At 36.5% G+C, this 18,949-nt stretch overlaps 1 protein-coding gene across 33 annotated transcripts in view; it reads left to right on the top strand.

Moving 5' to 3' along the window:
- Window positions 1-18,949, top strand: part of ABI3BP (ABI family member 3 binding protein) — a 244,085-nt gene that overhangs the window by 194,571 nt on the left and 30,565 nt on the right. For 22 of the 33 annotated variants that reach the window (XM_038002424.2, XM_007986002.3, XM_007985986.3 and 19 more), the window contains 6 exons: window positions 3,926-3,985; window positions 4,533-4,580; window positions 5,376-5,456; window positions 7,595-7,672; window positions 10,882-10,944; window positions 12,608-12,682. In XM_038002424.2, coding sequence (XP_037858352.2) covers window positions 3,926-3,985; window positions 4,533-4,580; window positions 5,376-5,456; window positions 7,595-7,672; window positions 10,882-10,944; window positions 12,608-12,682 — 405 coding nt within the window. The remainder of the gene's footprint in view (window positions 1-3,925; window positions 3,986-4,532; window positions 4,581-5,375; window positions 5,457-7,594; window positions 7,673-10,881; window positions 10,945-12,607; window positions 12,683-18,949) is intronic. The other 11 variants (XM_038002422.2, XM_038002421.2, XM_038002427.2 and 8 more) reach the window with 4 other exon arrangements.

The following is an 18,949-nucleotide window of genomic DNA, read 5'->3' as shown; positions in this document are numbered from 1 at the left end:
GATTCATATGTTTGAGGGCTTTTAGGTTACGCTAAGCACTTCAAAAAATTTTTCTTTAGACAAGAGATATTAAAATTGTGTGTGTTTCTTTTTGTAATCTTGGGAGTGATATAATTACATCTGTATTTTAGAAAGATGGCTGTGATTTTTTCAAATGGAATATTAACTGGCAAAAAAAAAAAAAGAAAGAAAAAAATGGCCAGGAATCGCTTAGTAGGTTTGCCACAATCCAGAAAGATAAGTCTGAGAAATTGAACTAATTGTGGTAGAAAGAAAACTAAGGGAATAATGCTGAAATGCCTTTGTATATGGAACTACGAAGACCTAGAGAATGACTGAATGCTGTTATGGAGAGAAGGGTGGCAATGCTGTTCCTAGACTGGGCAAGTGGTAGATGATAATGCCATTAACTGAGACAGGGAACAGAGAGAGTAATAAAGATGGGTGTGTACATGCTAGGCTTGCAGGTCCAGTAGGACTTTGAGTGGGAAGACCCTAACTGATGGTTGAAAATGTTGTCTGGACTTCTTAACAGAAGTCAGGATTTGGGGCACAGATTTAGGAGCCACTTGTTTACATCTAGATAGTTCTTAAATCTTGGAAAACATAATAGAGGAGAAAATATAGATGGAGAAAATAAGCCAGAAATCAAATATTTAGGCAGCATAGTTATATTTAAGGAGTAGGCAGGGGAAAAAGAGCCTCCAGTTGTCAAAAAAGATAAGAGAAAACCAGGAAAGGAGCTAGGAGATGAGGCAGGAAAAGGCCTAAGAAGGGAAGTTTGGCAATGGAATTGCAGTGGCAATGAGAAGGAGAGGGATCAGAAGAGGCTGCCAGCTCGACCGTGCATGTGCAGAATCCCACTCTCTGAAACCTTTAGGCTGTATGCTTCAGAATTAGCAGTTTCCAGATTTTGGAAACTTACATGAGTACATATACCATTGATTAGAAACATTAATGTGCATTCAGTGAGCAGTATGAATAGTCTTACCAAGCAGAAGAACTAAAACCTATAAACAGCCCTTAGATCAGTATAAGTTATGTTTTGCCATTGAATAAATTAAGAGAAAACTCAACTTTCAGAGTTTCTGGACTTACGAATATGATTAAGGCATTGTTGCAGGAAATGAGTGGAGGCTGGACCACAGTGGATGAAGAAGATACACCTAAAAGGTGAGGAAGCAGAGGCAGATAGATAGTTTTTTTATTAAAGGAATGAGAGCAAGAGAGAGGGATTGTTTGAAGGAGAAGCCATGTCAAAGGAATGATTCTTTTTTAGGATATTAGAGCATTCGAGCTGTTTCGTAGGTAGAGGGCAAGTAACTCATGGAGAAGTGAAAACATGGGCAAATAGAAATATAACAGAAATAATGGAAAGTAAAAGACCTCAAATGAGATGGAAGGGAGGGTGGTCCAAGAGCACAGGGAAAGCCAGCAGGTGGCCTCCTACGGGGCTTCCTCTCAGACTGGACCTAATGGTACAAGGTTAGAATAAAGGAATAGAGAGTATAGATTAAAGGAATAGAATAGGGTATGGAGTCTATACGTGTTACTTTTCTAAGAGAATCAGTCTCTTGGTAGCCTATTGCCAGGGTAAACCTTATTGCAGACTTCGTATTCTAACTTTGTCAAGAGGAAACACATTAATTATTTTCTAACTCTATCAAAACATTCATGCATGTTCATTTACATTTGTCTATGATAGACATTGTGCATTCCTACTTGTCTTACGTTAGTTGGACTTTTCTTTGGAGTGGCACGCTTTATTGAACAAAGACAGTTTGGTTAGTAGTATAAATGGAGTTGGTTAATATAATTAAATCTAAAATTAAAATAATAGTAAATATTCTTATAAAGAAATCAAAACTGCTTTCTCAGAAAATTGTCATCATTATTTTCATTGATGAGTTTCTCCCAGCATGAAAGATGTAGGTTTTAGGGATCGTGCTTTTGTTCAGTTTAATATACAGAGGAATGCCACATAGGAAAAACAGAAAAAACAACTTGAATTTCTTGGAGCTGTAGTTGACCAAGTAGGAGAATGATTCATATTACTTTCCTGTAAATATTTCTATTTCTTTCCTTTCCACTGATTTCACCTGCTTAGGAAGTCTGCTATGGCAGTTTATTAAATCATCACTTCATGGTTAAAAAGAAAAGTGCCAGTTTTAGCAGCTGGAATCCACATTACCCCAGCCTAAATTCCTCAGTAAACTAGAGCAGCAGTGAATAATGTATTTACAGTATGGTGGATTTATTAGTACCACATCTCTTCTCAGCTTCTCCTTTCCTTAATCCCAGCTCCTTTTTGTTTAGTGGAGTACTGTAACTAACTCGGGTATTTATAAACTGAAGGCTGCTTTGAATGTTCATGGCCTTTACAGAGCTAAATCAAAGTGGCTTCTTCAGCCTCAAGATAAACATTTTGTTTCATTTACAGCTGGAAATTTCTTATATTTTACTATTTAAATCCCCCAAAAAACTACACGCAAAGGCAAAATGTTCACTATTGTGGTGGGCTTTCTCTACCTTATCAACCACTAATCTTTTTAAAGTTTCCTTTTCTCTTTAAGAAAGCAATCCATATTTTCAAATTCCCTTGGATGTTACCTTTTAGCTCATAGAAGTTCTGAGTCAAGTTTCTGTTCAGTGCACCAGTTTTCACAACTGTAATTTCACTAATACCTAGCAGCGTAGTCTAAGAACAGACGTGGCATGCAAGTTAAACATGATTCCCAAAAACAAGAAAAAGAGATTGTTCATTTTATATAACCTGTTTCTCCACTAATGGTAAAGTGGTGCTTGGCCACCTCATAATAATAAAATAAAATTTTAAAAAGAAGGTTTCTTCATCTTTCTTCTAAGGCAGAGTTCTAGCCTGAATCATAATTTTTTTCCAGCATTGTATAAGATGCAAGGAAATTACACTGCCTGACAAAAAGGTACTGGTGTGTATGGAAGGCTTAGCGTGGTAGGAAAACCTTTCATTGAGAGATTAGGTCTGGGTAGGGTCTCTTTGTGGGGAAACTGAGTTGAAGTACTTTACACTATTTGTGGAATGAGATTTTGTTGTAGAAATCTGGTACGAACAAATAGGCAAATCCCCCTAATATTTTCCCCACTGAGAAATAGGGTACCAAGTTTCCAATCTACTGTTTAATTTTGCTAAAACATTAAAAAATATACTGGATTTCAGGGACTTCATATGCCACTAGGCCTATTGTTCAGCTGACATTTTTGTCTTTTGTTTTCATATGCTTATGTCAAGCATGCTTGACACCTAATATACTAGAAGCCACATCACTAAAGAAGACAAAAATGGCAACAGCTATCATTTACTAAGTAATAAGTACTATCATTAACTTTACATGTGGTGTCTTCTAATGACTAGTTGATTCTTTTTGCTTCATTTTCTGCCCCCAGTAACTGTAAGCGCCATTTAGAATAAGACTGTGTTATCTTCTTACATATTCAAGACTTTTCCATTTCTTATTGTTTCCCTCGATTTGTAGCCATTTTTGTACTTTAAGATATATATTTTTTGTTGCTGTTAGTGGACCTTACGCATGAATATCAAACAGCAGCTAACCACTTTGTGCAAAACCTGACTTTCTATTTTGAAAGCCACTTGAGGAAGCTCTACCTCATTGTTGAATTATGTTAGCTGTCTCCTCCTCTTCCTCAAGGAAGACTTCAAAATGAACTGTGACTGACTTCATTTCTGTTTCACTGCCACCAGAACCTTCCCTGCATGGTAACATTTTTCCATTTTGAAGAAAACATGCATCTTCTCAACTTTGGTCATTAACCATTGTAAAAATACTTTTGCTTCATTCATGCTTTCTGGGATTTTTCTATCTGTGGGTTAAGCTCACTCCAGTTGGGACATTTAGAATACACAGTGTTTATAATCTTTTTCTTTCAGCTCCAAAAGATGTGCTCCTTCCTCATAAACCAGACCCTGAGGTCTCTCAGAGCGAACCTGGTAAATTAATTATTTCATCCTTCTGGCTAAGAAGTGTATTTTTCAAAAACAAAATTCTTGAAGTAAATATATGTTTAATGGTTGTGATATGGAAGAAATTCAGAGAAAAATATGGGTATAAAATGCATATTCCTTTTGGGTAGATTGAATCATCTGGGTTGAACTATTTTTCCTTGGTTAAATGAGGGAATAGTACATAGGCTCATTGAGTAGATCATGCTAAAATTATCAATACCATTGTTAACTAAGCCAACTCTCACATCCTTTCAAAATGTAAATGTAGCTACATTACAACTATGGGTATACTTTTAAGTTAAAAAAAAGTGGATGCCTACTCAAAATTTTCCCCGAAGTGAGAACTTCAAAGTTTTAGTTAAACTAAGTTCTCTGATTAGCATCTAATGTGCAGAATTTTCTCTTATTTGTTATAATTCTTAGAGAACATTTAAATTATTAAATCAATGCATCTAAAAAATATAGAAACTATTTTGACTTTGCCAGGTAGTAATTCTCATAAATATGTTCCTTTGACTTGCTTTTGGCATAGTTCTGCAACCTGTTACCTTTAGATTTGAGCCACCAAAGACAACAATAGGTAATGGTTTTCCCATATCAACTAACTCTGTTTTCTTTGCTACCATCAAGATTGCAGACCTTTCTCAAATGATCCTGTTGAAACATCATTTCTTCTCAATTCATTTCATCATTTCATTCTCATTATTACTACTCTTTCCAAAATAGAAAAGCCATGATTTCACTGTCGTAATGGGTTTGCTTTGAAGACCACCTCAAGACATTACTGAATCCATCTTCATTTACTTCATTTGTCTCCATGTTTCAATACGAGTCCACTGTGTTTACTAATGGTGCCCATTTAACAATTTCCATTGGTTTAGTGGTTCTCAGCTGTAATGTAACATACTAGCATGTGGTAAGTTTGAAAGATACTGCAAGTAATTATCAATATTGGTCAAAATACTAAAAATTGCCAGTGATTTGTTAAACTGAGCTCGAGCAGACTCAAGGAGATGATACCAACAATGATATTATCACACATTTTGTAATCCTGTATGCTCTCTTGAATGGAGGAGACAAGGACGAAGCTACAGCCAATAGTCCAGGACTGTGTTTAACCCACACCGCATCTCAACCAGCCATTCTGATGGATTGGTTCAAGAACAGAATGTCATGTAGTATGTGTTCTGGTGGAAAAACAGTTGAGAACCATTATTCTAATATCCCACAGTCATTTTTCCGAAAGTTTTGTGCACATTTAACTTTCTTCTTTCCTTTTTCTATTTCAAATGGAGGAATTTCATGTGATACCAATCTGGTCTGGTGCTGGCTTTGAATCTAAAAATTTACAACCTTGGTCCTTTTCTTTTTGCAGCTCCTCTAGAGACACGAGGCATCCCTTTTATACCCATGATTTCCCCAAGTCCTAGTCAAGAGGAACTACAGACCATTCTGGGTAAATTTCATTTTAATATTTGTTCAAGGAGGGCTTGCCTTTTAGGAATTTCCCTTCGAGTAGCCATAATACATTATGTTCATAGTTTGTTTCTAAATAATAGGTTATTTAAAAATTCATTTCACTCAACGCTTTTACATTGACACTGTATTTGGCCTAATATGTATGCTGATTTTCAATATAAAATGTTTTAATACATCTAAGATGTGTTAAATTGGCTCTGGTGATTGTGATTTAGAATACTTAAAAATTTTAAGTATTCTAAAAAGAAAAATGTTCCGAAATCAATGCTGTTCTTTTTTGTTGCTTTTTCTGTATTTTAAACTGCATTTGGGAAGAAAAATTAGTTATCTAGTATTTATTAAGCCTTTACTCGGTGCACAGTTAAGTGGTGCAGTTCTAAGAAGAAACATTTAAAGAGGAGTCCTTACCCTAGAGAGCTCACGCTCTAATATGAAGATAGGACTTAGTTCCAATACTGCAGCCTCTGTACCACTCAATACATTACATGCCTTTCTAAAATTTAAACCATGTAACTCTGTGAGGTAAGTTCTATTACTTGCTCCATTTTACAGATTAGAAAATTGAGGCATAGAGAGTTTAAAAATTTGGCCAAGGTGAAACAGCTGGTGTCAGAGCCAGGATTAGAATCTACACACTCAGCCACCAGAGTGCCTAGGATTAACCTCAGTGTTACACTAATTACAATGAGTGTGATAGAGAAAAGAGCAACATGTTGAACAAACAACCTGGAGAAATAAGGAAAGGCCTCTCAGATTAGGGTCATTTACACTGGGTCTTTAAGTTGGAATGAGAGTTGACCAGTCAAAGATGCAAATGGTTCTTTCAAGTTACAGACAGATGGAAAAGAGGCACAGAGCAAGGAGTGACAGTTAGACTAAACTGATGAGCAGGTAGTTGCCTGGAGAAACAAGGATGGGTGGGTTGGAAAGCTCCATTGGGATGAGCTGAACATGCTTTCAAGGAGTTCAACACAAATGTGTTCACTGTGTGGAAACTCTAGTTTACCTTCGTTAAAAATGAACCAAAAAGCTAGAGTTCCTGGCTTGTGTTTGCTGGTGCATCTCTCCTGTCTACACTGCATCCCACATGGCTTTACTTAAATCAGTGGCCTTATTTACCTGCCTTCATTCCTTTTCTGATAATCCATCCTTTGTGGGTGTCTACTGAAATAAAATTACTGATCACATTTTAAAATAAAATCCTTTTGGAAGAAAAAATTAAAATTGAGCAAATATATTCTAATCAAATATTCATCTAGTCTAGCTTATTTCTACAAAATCAATGCCGCCCATGATGGCAAAGTTAAAAGTAGTTTTCAAAAACCACTACTGAATATGCTAATTATTTAACTTCTGCTCCCTGTTTTTCTAATGTGTCTTGGTTTATTCATGTCAGAACCATTACCTGTCAATTATCACAAGTATATTTCTTGAGCAGAATCAAGAGAATACAAAAGCAGGACAGAAAACAAAAAGATAGCAGTGTATCATTTATACCAAGTGTTTCCTTGGATCTAGTACAGGCAAAGTGAACAGGGTAATTTGCTGTGTCTGTATGATGTGTGATTTCAAGGTAACATGGGAATGGAAGTGTTGCTGTATGTATTTTTCTTTATTTTGTCAAGAGGATTGTGTTTGTATGTCAAACACACACCCTGATTTTCACATGAGAAAAATAGAATATTTGTTTTATGTGATATAAATATACATCTTTTCATATGATATATTTCCTTTCCACCTCATCAAAGTAACATGTGGGATTTATGGGCAGGGAAGAAACATGAAGGAGATAAATACATCGAGGCAACTAGGAGACTTTCATACATGAGCCATATCCAAGAATAGCCACAACTAGATTAGGGAAAAAATGATCCTGAGCTAAAAGCTTTTGGAAATCCTTATAACAATCATTAAAATAATAGTGTAAGACAGCAGATATCACAAATGAGAGTTATTAAAATGTACCACTAACTGAATTATTGCGATTACTGAGTGTATTTCTAAATGCAACTTATCCTTTTATTATTGTATGGGGTAGAAAAGAGTATGTGTTTTTTGGTCATATTCATAAGGGTAATTATTTAAAACAAGCCAATCTTACTGTGTTTTCTCCAGAAGAAGCAGACCAATCCACCCAAGAACGTTTCACAACTAAGATTCCACGAACAACTGAACTGGCAAAGACAACTCAGGGTAATCCTCTCCCCCACCTCTGGAGAATAACTTTTCCTTATTTGCTTTTAATCAGGAAAGACATTTTCTTTTCAGAATGTCATTTCTCATCACAGTTGATTACTTGATTTTTTTGTCATTTTATAGGTGAAAGAAATCAGCCAAATCTGAATACTTATATGAATATCAGTTGAACGTAGGCAAGACAAGTTCTTTCACTGGCACTTACTTTTTTTAATGTATTGTTGACCACTTGATGCTTCTAACTAAGAGTGGAAGATTCCATTTTTTCCCCACATTTGACCTTCATTTACCTTGTTTTCCATATCTGATAAATAATAACTGTTCTCTTCCTCTTCCTGCTCCCTCTCTAACTTCCTCCTGGTCTTCCTCCTTGTCTTCTCTCTTTTTCTCACTTTCTCCAATCTTCCCCCATTTGATGAAACACATTAATAAGAAAAAAAGCTATTAACAAGAAAAATCACTTTTCAAAATTATGACAATATTTAAACATCCAGAGAAGTGATTTCCTACTTTTTATTTCTTCTCTGTGATTTTCTGCTTTCGGGGAAGTGAACTCACCTACACAAAGCTCTATCTCATCTTCAGGCACTCAGAAGTATTTTCCTGTTTATACTTTTCTATCCTACTATCCTACTTAGGTTATAACACTTGTGGACTTCTAATACTGTGGTGGTGGTGGTGGTGTTTTTTAATGACCACTTTTGCCCATCTCTGCCTCTGTCGGATGGTAGAAAGCCAAAAATAAGACCAAAAAGAGCAAACATTTAGGGAGTTAGAAGACAAATAAGTTTATGTTGCCCATTATGAGTTCTAATTTGCGGGGGAAAGTTGGTGAGAGAAGTTTAATAATAAGAGGAAACGATAATGAAAGAAATCTAATTTTAAGGTACATGTGTCACTGGGGCAACATTTACTCCCAAGTAAACATGACTAAGACTATGGTAAAGAGCAGTTCCTTTAAATTTCTAAATCTTTTTTACTTGTTTGTATGGTTTAACTTTTATGTTTTAAACTTTTATTCAGTTACTTCATTTAATTTTGATTTGCTGTTTATTTATAATTACACACAGAAGACTGAAGTATAATCTGTCAGCCTCTCACATCTCTATCACCAGCCTCAACAATGAGCAGATGTTCCGTTGTGATACATCCCGATTCCACCCTGATTTCTGTATGTTTATTAGTTCATGTTTTTGCAAATCTCTTTAATTTCTGGCTTAAGGGAAGATAGCTGGATTCTCATAATCAATCTGTTTTAACCACAAAATACATAAATATTTACAACAAGCAGGATAAATAAAGACTCTCATTCCACGCAGGTTGTGTTGCCAAATGAGAAAGAGTTCAGTTTTTTAGAGATATAAGGATTTCAGAATGAGGATAAAAGATCACAGGCCTGTTCTTTCCTTGTTTTGCCTTTTCCTACTTTAAAGAGAATATCAATATTGTGTCACCATTACTAGTATATATGGAATTTTAATCAAATTCCTTCAAAATACTGTATTAAATATAAATTTCACCGGTTATTAGGAGTATATCAATGATCTCATATCATTATATAAATTGTCTTAACATATTTATATATGTTGACTTTTTTCTTATATCCTTAGCTCTTTTTCTATGTTTAAAATTGAAACTCTGCGGCAGTTTTCTCAAGGCCATATATTGTTTAGTGATGAGCTATATGAGTAACTTACAACCTAAACTGAAATTATATTTCAGCTCTTTTATTAAAAAAATTCTTTCTAGATTTAAATGAAGACTATGGAGAAAACTAAAACAAAAATTCAGATGCCATGGCTTTGAAATCATGTAGTGCTGATTATTTCTGTGGTCTACTCTCAATCTCTTTCCTGTCCAAAGCTTTAAAATTTATATGTATTCTAGAATGAGACAAGAACTATGATTCTTACTTTTAAGCAGAAGCAACCTAACATTCAAAGGGATTTACATGGAAAGACGAAATAGGTTAAGAGGGAATCCCACCATCTCAAAATTGGAAGAAAAAAATTGCAGATAATCATCAGGCACTTTAGGGTCTGTGAAAATTAATTTTTATGGTTATTACACTTGGGAAGGCCCAAACTAAACCTATAGAGAATTTCAGTACATGTCCACTGTTGTTGGCTTGAAGTATGGCAAAATTCTGCTCATCACAGTCTTTACATTGGAAGTTTATAAATGAGCTACATTATAACCTATTTCACAGGCACACTTTTTTTAACTTAGTAGGCAAGGCATTGCTGATTTATGGCTATATAAATATCCACTCGATATGTGAATAAAATCTTTAAAACGATGTAATCTACTTACATAGTTTGCAGGAAAAAAATTTTCCAAAAACATTACCAAGAAAGCTGGTGGCAGGAGGCAGTATGTGATGGGGAAGTGGGGACAGAGGAGGGCAGCATGGAATAGATGAATTCCAGGATGAATGCTTACCTTGAAACCTTAGGATGCATTAATGTTTCAGCAGGTTCTCACAAGTTTGCCTGCATACAGTGGTCACCCACTTATTCATTCATTCAGCAAGTCTTCATTAGGATGCCTTTCTGTGCAGGTCCTGGATAATTGGCCCAGGGATTATCTGAGTTCTTGCTCCTTGCTTGTCCTCTTTTGATAGGCAGGGCACCAGATGTCATTTTCTGTCATTTCTACAGCATTTTGGATGACACTGAGTGAATACTTACTCATTTCAGGTTCATGAGCAAAGACCATTTGATAGAGACCACATACTCCTACTCTTTCTTCTTTACCTACCTAAACAGTCATTTCTCTTTTTACCTTTAAGATTGTTTGACTTCTTTAGCAAAGTAATATTTCACAATGACTCTTCGCTGAGAGATTAGATGGATGGATGGATGGACAGATGAACAGACAGATGGATGGCTTATGGGTTTATCATGCTAAGCAAACATCTGGTAAAACAAATGCTCTTGAAAAATAGGGACAAAATGATGACTAATCCTTAACACACCTTACAAATGAACTACCTCATTCTATGTGCATCTTTAATTTTCAGTCTTGTATATTTTCTTTCTTTTATTTTCCTTTAGCATGAAGTCTATAATGCGTAATGGGAATTTTCTCAACCTTCTTTATATGTCCAGGCAAAGTGTATGAGTGTTGGTCCCTAGGATGCTAAATCTCCACTCAGGAGGCTTTGGTCTGTTGCTTATTAAATATAAAGTGTTCCTCTCTTTCAGCGCCACACAGGTTTTATACTACTGTGAGGCCCAGAACATCTGACAAGCCACACATCAGACCTGGTAAGTTGTTTCTCTGATGACTTAAATAATCAGCAGGCAGGGAAAGATAGGAAATGGATTGAAACAGCCAAATACACCAAAGGGGATCCTTACATTGCATTAAAAGATATACAGGGACTCTGATCTGTGTGGATAAGTGAAAAGATACTGATGAATCCATAAATGTGACAAGACTTGACTAAGGATTTTAAGGGTAATCAGATGCAGGGATCACTATGAAATTTTATTGATTTAAAAGTATTTTTAAAATAGTGTTGGACAATTTTCCTGACAGTTATAGAGGTAGCACAGAGTTAGCTATGACATGATATTATTTAATACTTACTTTCAGATATTCTTTCTCTCTTAAGAAAAGATGGTCTTTTTTCAGCATAGAAAAGCTCTTGTTCTAGGAGAACATTTTTACTTGATTCCTTCAGAGAATAAAAATATCACAAGTTCTAAACAGCAAAAATAAAGTTATAATTATATATTGGGAATATGTTAAATTTACTAAATTTTCCAAAGGTCCTAGGATTGCCCTCACAGGAGCTTGTTCAGAAAAAAAGTTAACTTGGAGGGGTTGATCTAGTTCGTGTAAATCACTCTTACGCTGAGGCACAAGTTGGACCAAACACTGGTGTTTTATTTTCTTTTTCTTCGTGATTCTAAGAAGTCTTAAAGTTCCAAATGATGAAACCTGCTTAGAATGAATATTCTAGGTGAATACATCTTTAGAACAATAATTTTATATTCTTTGGTTTATGTAGAGTCCATATACTTGTTTATAATTTTCCAACTTCTAAAGATAATTGGGCACAGAAATCTTTTATAACCATGTATATCTCCCTGTGACTTTGTGTGTCATGATAGGTGTTGAGAGCTTAGTGTGAGACTGGTGATATTAAACATTTCTAAAAAATAAACAGTAACAATCATGGCTAATAATGACCGAGCACTGGCCATGTGCCCTGTGAGGTACAGTTGAGGAAGCTGAGGCACAGAGAGGAACTAGAAAGTGGATCAAAGATGAGCAGTATGGCTTCAGAGCTTCTCACATAAGCACAATACACTTAGTGCTCATCCTTAGAGTCTTCTAGATGGATTGTAAAATAGGTCACCTCTTGAGACTTTGGTAAGGCTATGACTTTCTCCAGAGCAGGAAAGAGAGCAAAATGGTTTCCTCAAGTTCTGTGCTTGACAACGGACTTTGTGAAAGGACTCATATAATAAAACCTCTGTACCTAGGGATTCCCACGAAAGGATGTGGAAAGACTCCAACTTCTGAATGGAGACCTTGATAAATACACTTCAGATTTTGTTTTTTCGTTAGACATATGTAGTCCTGATCTTTCTTCAGTTCCATTTTGGAATGTATCTGATACCTATAAATGAAACAAGATATTTCCCACTTCGGACTACAAATTCCCTTGCCAGTTACTTTTTCAAGTCAAGTTCTGAAACCCAGTGATCACCTCAGAATACAAACTCAGGTCTCTATTTTCAAATTCAAGTCTATTATTTTTATACAAGAATGTGGTTTCTATATTCTGAATAATATTTTTGGTAAGTCATCCTTTTTATTGCCTAGTTAAATGACTTTCAATTCTCTGAGAAATTTTGTTTTTCTTGGCTGCAAACTTTCAATAAGAAAATGAACTATTTATATCCCACTTTATTTTAGTTCTGAATAGGACAACTACAAGACCTACTAGGCCCAAACCCAGTGGGATGCCCAGTGGGAATGGAGTGGGAACAGGTAATAATCACAAATGTATTTCCTTTTATCCTGTCAAAACTATAAGCGTTATTTAATTTTCATGATTTTGTTGAATTCACATTTTAATTTCCTTTTTACCAGTTTTTAAAGTTCTTAGTAACTCTGTAACTGAAAATTATAACTCATTCCAAAATCAAAACTTCAGATGTTTCTAAAAATAGTGAAGACTTTTTCACTTTTCTAAACCTAGTCTACTAGTTACTATATATAATCTTGCTTCTTAAAAAGATCCTGATTAAGTATAACTTGAGTGAAAACAGTAAAAACAGCTATTTCCCCTAATTTCAAAATACTTTTTATACACAGACGGGTCTTTGAACCGTAATTAGTTGATTTTTAAGTTTATAATTTAACAAGTACCATTAAAAAGGTTTTGAATAACTGCATCTGTTAGCAATCTGGAATATGAAATTTAAACAATAAATATTTAATCAGAGCAATTTGCATTTGGTTACCCTGGTTATAGTCATTAATGTTTTCAAATCATTCAGCTTAAATAACATAGCTCTAATCTAGTCAGATCTGTGGGAGTAAGTATTATGCTAGAAAAACTAGGATACTGATCTGATATTCAAACACCCAACTTCATGGATAAATGGTAGTTATTTAGATGCCTTAACATAGAATTGTATTATTCCCTTTAAATATTTTTAGTAGTATAACTCTTGTGTTTGCTTAGATAAAAAAAATTAGAATTTATTTAATGCATATATATCTGATTAACCCATGACAGTTCTCTAATGAAAAAGAGATGTGAATAATACCTAGAGATATTTAGTCTAAAAATTATTTAGCTTTGTTTAAGAATGTACTTTTGTACTTGATTATTACAGTCTCTGAATTTCTAGGAATTCACTTCTCTTCAAACCAAATGATGAGGCCAACACTATAAATTCGTGACTCATGAAAAGCAAGAAAGCATCCCAGTATCTATTTGTATTCATCTACTCTTTTAATTCTTCCCAACTGTGGGATTAGATCGTGCTCAATTTTTCAGATTGACATCAACAATCTAGCTGTAAACAGAGCCACCTTCTCTCAGATCCTTTCGGGAGGAAGGCAAGTACAAATTGTTTAATATTCAAATAATTCCTTGGAAGTGGCATAAGTAAAAATAAAAGAAAGCACTTAAATGGCAACCAAGCAAATGAAAGAACAGGTAAAGTAGCTGTGATCACACTTGAAAGCTACTAACCTTGGCCGGGCACGGTGGCTCACGCCTGTAATCCCAGCACTTTGGGAGGCCAAGTTGGGTGGATCACGAGGTCAGGAGATCAAGACCATCCTGGCAAACACGGTGAAACCCTGTCTCTACTAAAAATACGAAAAATTAGCTGGGTGTGTGGTGGGCACCTGTAATCCCAGCTGCTTGGGAGGCTGAGACAGGAGAATGGCATGAACTCAGGAGGCTGAGCTTGCAGTGAGCTGAGATCGTGCCACTACTCTCCAGCCTGGGCGACAGAGCAAGCCTCCATCTCAAAAAAAAAAGAAAGCTACTAACCTTCACTATAATATTGATTCTTACTAGCAACATGCAATTATCTCTCAGGGAAACAAACCATTATATTTTAGCTTATCAACAATATAAATAGTTTTCCAAAGCCCACTTTTATTACAAATGAATATCTGTTACCTTCTTGTATATATAAAGTCAACTTTATAATAATTTATCCAACTTAGCTTTGGAAGAATAATACAGCAGGTCTTTTTCAATTTAATTTGTCAGTTGTTGGGAGAAATTGGGCTGGTGGGCACAGGAAGACAAAGCTGAGCTCACTGTTTCTTCTTTCTTTACTTCACCTCCATGCCCAACCAAAATTTTTTGTGCCTCGTCTGTATTCTTTTATTTGTCAATTGGGATCCCCTGTCAAGGAAGGACTTGCTGCCTACCTGCAGGGAGTGAGGTCAGCTGACAGCATCCAGCTATCATCTCCCTCAGAGTAAGCTTCAACCAGAGAGCACTGAATGGAGATCTGGGCAGTACATCTCCATGTCAGCCACAATAATTCATAGCAACCAAATGGAATTCATCCTGGGAATGCAAGGTTGGCTCAACACTCAAACAAATTAGTGTCATTTGCCATATTAACAGAATAAAGAAGAAAAATCATGATTATCCAGGTAGATGCACAAAACAACCTAGACAAAATTTTCAGTTAATCCCTAATGAAAGCTCTCAGGAAATTAAGAATAAAAGGAAGTTTCCTCAATCTGATAAAGGACATCTGTGAAAAAGCTACAACTGCCAAAATTCACACCAGCAGCAGTTGTGGCCAAGTGGTTAAGGCAATGGACTAGAAAAAGCTGCAACTAACACTGTACTTAATGGTGAAAGACTAAACACTTTTCTCCTAAGATGGAGAATACAGCAGGGATCTCTATTTTTGCCACTTCTATTGAATATAGTAGTGAATGTTTAGCCAATGCAGTAGGCAAGAAAAGAAGTAAATGGCATAAAATTCAGAAATTATAGATAACATGATTATCTATGTAGCATATGATTAAGAAAAACAACAACTCTCAGATATTTGCCTAGAGAATACTACTTTAAGAAACTGGTGAGGAAGAAGTATTTAAAAATCCCTCCTCTCCAGGTTATAGACTTACCTGAGTCCACCTTCCTTTGATTCTGCATAGTTTTGATCAGACTTCTTTATAGAAATGCAGCTGTATGCAAAAGTTTATTTTCTTCTCTGACACAATTCTACTGTCACATCCACACTTTCAGCCTCTGTTGACTCTTTTAATGCATCATTTTTGTGTTAACTGATTTCATGTTCAACTTTGACATCTTAGAATGTTTATCTTTCTTATCCATCTCACATACATTTTCCTATAGTTTTTCTCGCTGAAGTTTTCAACTCAGATATTTCACATTTAAAAAAATTAGTTGATAAAGGAAGTGTTTTTGATCTATAGGACATACTCTTTAATTTTATTTTTAAAAATTTATTTCAATGGCTTTTGGGTTTTGTTGTTACATGGATATACATGGATGAATTATACAGCAGTGAATTTAAGATTTTAGTGCACTCATCACCTGAGTAGTGTACACTGTACCTAATATATTGCAGATTTTTATCCCTAGCCTCCTCTCACCCTCCCCCTTCTGAGTCTCTAACATTCATTATATCACTCTGTATGCCTTTGTGTACTTACAGCTTACTTCCCACTTTTAAGTGAGAACATCCGGTTTTTGGTTTTCCACTCCTGAGTTACTTCACTTAGAATAATGGTCTCTAGATCCATCCAAATTGCTGCAAAAGACATTGTCATGTTCCTTTTTTATCACTGAGTAGTATTCCATGGTGTATATATACCAAACATTTTCTTTATCCACTCATTAGTCAATGGGCACTTAAGTTGGTTCCGTATCTTTGCAATTGTGAATTGTGCTGCAATAAACATACATGTGCATGTGTCTTTTTCATATAATGACTTATTTTCCTTTAAGTAGATACCCAGTAGTAGGATTGCTGGGTCAAATGGTATAGTTCTACTATTCGTTCTTTAAGGAATCTCCAAACTATTTTCCACAGAGGTTGTGCTAATTTACATTCCCACCAGTGATGTATAAGTGGTCCTTTTCCCCACATCCACACCATCATCTATGGTTTTTTGACTTTTGATAGTGGCCATTCTTGCAGGAGTAAGGTGGTATCTCAATGTGGTTTTAATTTGTAGTTCCTGTAGGATATGTTATTTATGGTTTTAGACCACCTAATATTGTGCCCTTGGAAGGCTTAAAAAAAGAAAAACAGATTCTGAGGCCTAAAGACTACAGACCTTTGACTGTTGAGGTCTCTATAAAAATCGTGATTCCATAAGCCCTAGGAATATCTTGAGCCCAGTGTATCTTATTTCATAACATAATTATATTTTACCTGATGTATATGTATTTTATACATGAATATGTAGATAGATATTGCTCTACCCCAAGGTTAGAAAGTAGCCTGCCAGAGGTTGAGATCTAAAGTGGGTCATTTTTCTAGCATTCTGCTTTTCCATGATTTCCAGAGACGTGTCTCAGCTTAGCCGATGTGTCCTACCTATTAAAATCTCCTTGAGACCTGCCTACGGAGATGCAACAAGCCATGCACACACTAGGCCAAGGGATTGTGCAAACTACAGCCCCACAGGCTGAATCTGGCTCACTGCCTGTTTCTGTAAATAAAGTTTTATTGAAACATATCTAGCTTTCACATTGTACTGTGTACAATGTGTGTTGCGTACAAAGGTACTTCTACAGTACAATGGCAGAGTTGAATAGTTGTGACAGAGAAAGTATGGCCCATAAAGGTGAAAATATTTCTTGTCTAGCATGGGGTTGGCAGACTGTTTCTGTAAAGGATAAATGTTTTCAACTCTGTGGGCAAAACAGTCTCTTTCACAGATATTTAATTCTGCCATTGTGCTATGAAAGCAAGCACAGAAAAAGTTTGCCAATCCCAGTGCTAGACAATCTCTCTGACTTTCTCCCTGAGGGAAGTTGTGCAGCTATTTTTTTCATTCAGCCAACATTTATTGAAAGCCCATCATATACCAGGCAAAGCATAATTCTGAAACCACCTGGCACATGTGATTTGGCAGATAGTGTTAAAAACCTGAACCCTAGACTCCTTTCTCTACACCCTAATGAGGGAACCACGATTTACTGCCCCCACATGAGTGTGCCGCACGAGAATCCAGTCCCCTCAGGCTGAGGAATGTGTTTTTCTGGGCTGTAACTGAACCTTCCAGCCTGCTGGCTCCCTGCCGCTGGCTTTTTAGCCAGGTGCTAAGATTTGGGACAAGAGTGCAGAAACCAATCATCCATAAATATCACCCCTTTTTGATCACAGGGAATGAAGTCACTGGTACATTTAAGAACTGATTTCCAGTTTACTCTGTTTGTTTGCAAAGTTTTTGTTACCATGGTTAAAAGTACCCAATTTGTTACTTCGTTTTGGACGATAAATTGCTGAGGGGTGAACTATGTAAATCCAGAGATTTTTGGAGGACTCCCATATGGCAGTTGGGGGCTCATTCTGAGGCCCAAGTCTTGGTGCTTACAGAGCTGACTCTGCCCTTTAGAAGATGTGTTGGTTAATCCTGCCTGAGGGAAAAAGAAGTCAGGTCACAGCTTGGGCCAGACTGTCTGATTGGGTGCCAATTCCTGAGAATTCGTTCTTTTCAGTATCTCTTACTGATTTTCTCCTTTCTCTTCCCATTGCCTCTCTGCTACCTTTGGCCTTTCATTTGCTGTCCTCTGACTCAGGGCAAGAGATGTTCTCTAGTCTCTCCGGTTCTGGCCCGGGTGAAATGCCTAAACCGCAGCTAGGTGCAAGAGAGCAAGTCCAGAACAAGAGCTCAGTCTCTTGTCCCCAGATCTTTCCAGTGAGCCACACAGCTGCCTTTTGCATGGCCCTTCCCAATGCTTTCAGGTACCACTGGCTTCTATCCACTTCTAAAGGCTGGAGAAAGTCCGGTTTTGCAGCTGATTCTCTACTTGATTTGGGAACCTGTATCTAAGGATCATAAGAATATGATGCCTCTGTCTCCACCTACATAGAAAATGGCTTGTTTCTTCCAGTTCCTCCCTGGATTAAAAAAAGAGGGCTAGGCAATGTGTATCTTTGGTCTTATGTATAATGTAACTCTGCAAAATCTTAAAAGTGGTAAGAATGAAAATGGGCATTTTAAATGGAGCAACTAACATGTGCAAAAGCTTAGAGGTAGGAAATTACAAGCACGTGTGGGAACCTAGCTCTAAGTTAGAGCTCCTAGATTTCTAACCTACCAGCCCCTGTGACTTGGTGGATGTGGATATGCCTGGTCAGTGACTACTGTCAGCCTTGGACTATTTTCTGAGTCCCAAACACCCGTGGCATGACTGGATAACACATGCTTGCCAGCTATGGCCATTTAGCCCTCACACAGTGGTGGCAGCTCAAGTCACCCAAGAGACAGAGTAGAGGGCTTTAGGAATATATTCACTCAGAGTTACTGTGATGAATAGCAGGGAGAAAATGATCAGAGGACAGTAAGTACTCTGTGCTTTGCCTCTTAGTGCTGAAGAGATAGACTTTGGATCCTGGCATATGTAGGCCTGAATCCCACTGCTTCTTAGCTGTGAGACCTCGGGCAAATTGCTTCATCTCCCCTTGCCTTGGGTTTTCTCATCTGTGGGACGTAGATTGTATTCCACACACACAGGGTTGTAAGGAATAAGTCAAATCATGAATATGTAAGGCACTGGCACAGTAT

This window comes from Chlorocebus sabaeus, chromosome 22, assembly GCF_047675955.1.
Source record: "Chlorocebus sabaeus isolate Y175 chromosome 22, mChlSab1.0.hap1, whole genome shotgun sequence".
Lineage (NCBI taxonomy): Eukaryota > Metazoa > Chordata > Mammalia > Primates > Cercopithecidae > Chlorocebus > Chlorocebus sabaeus.
The sequence above is the reverse complement of the archived record's forward strand: the minus strand, read 5'-3'. Positions and strand labels throughout refer to the sequence as shown.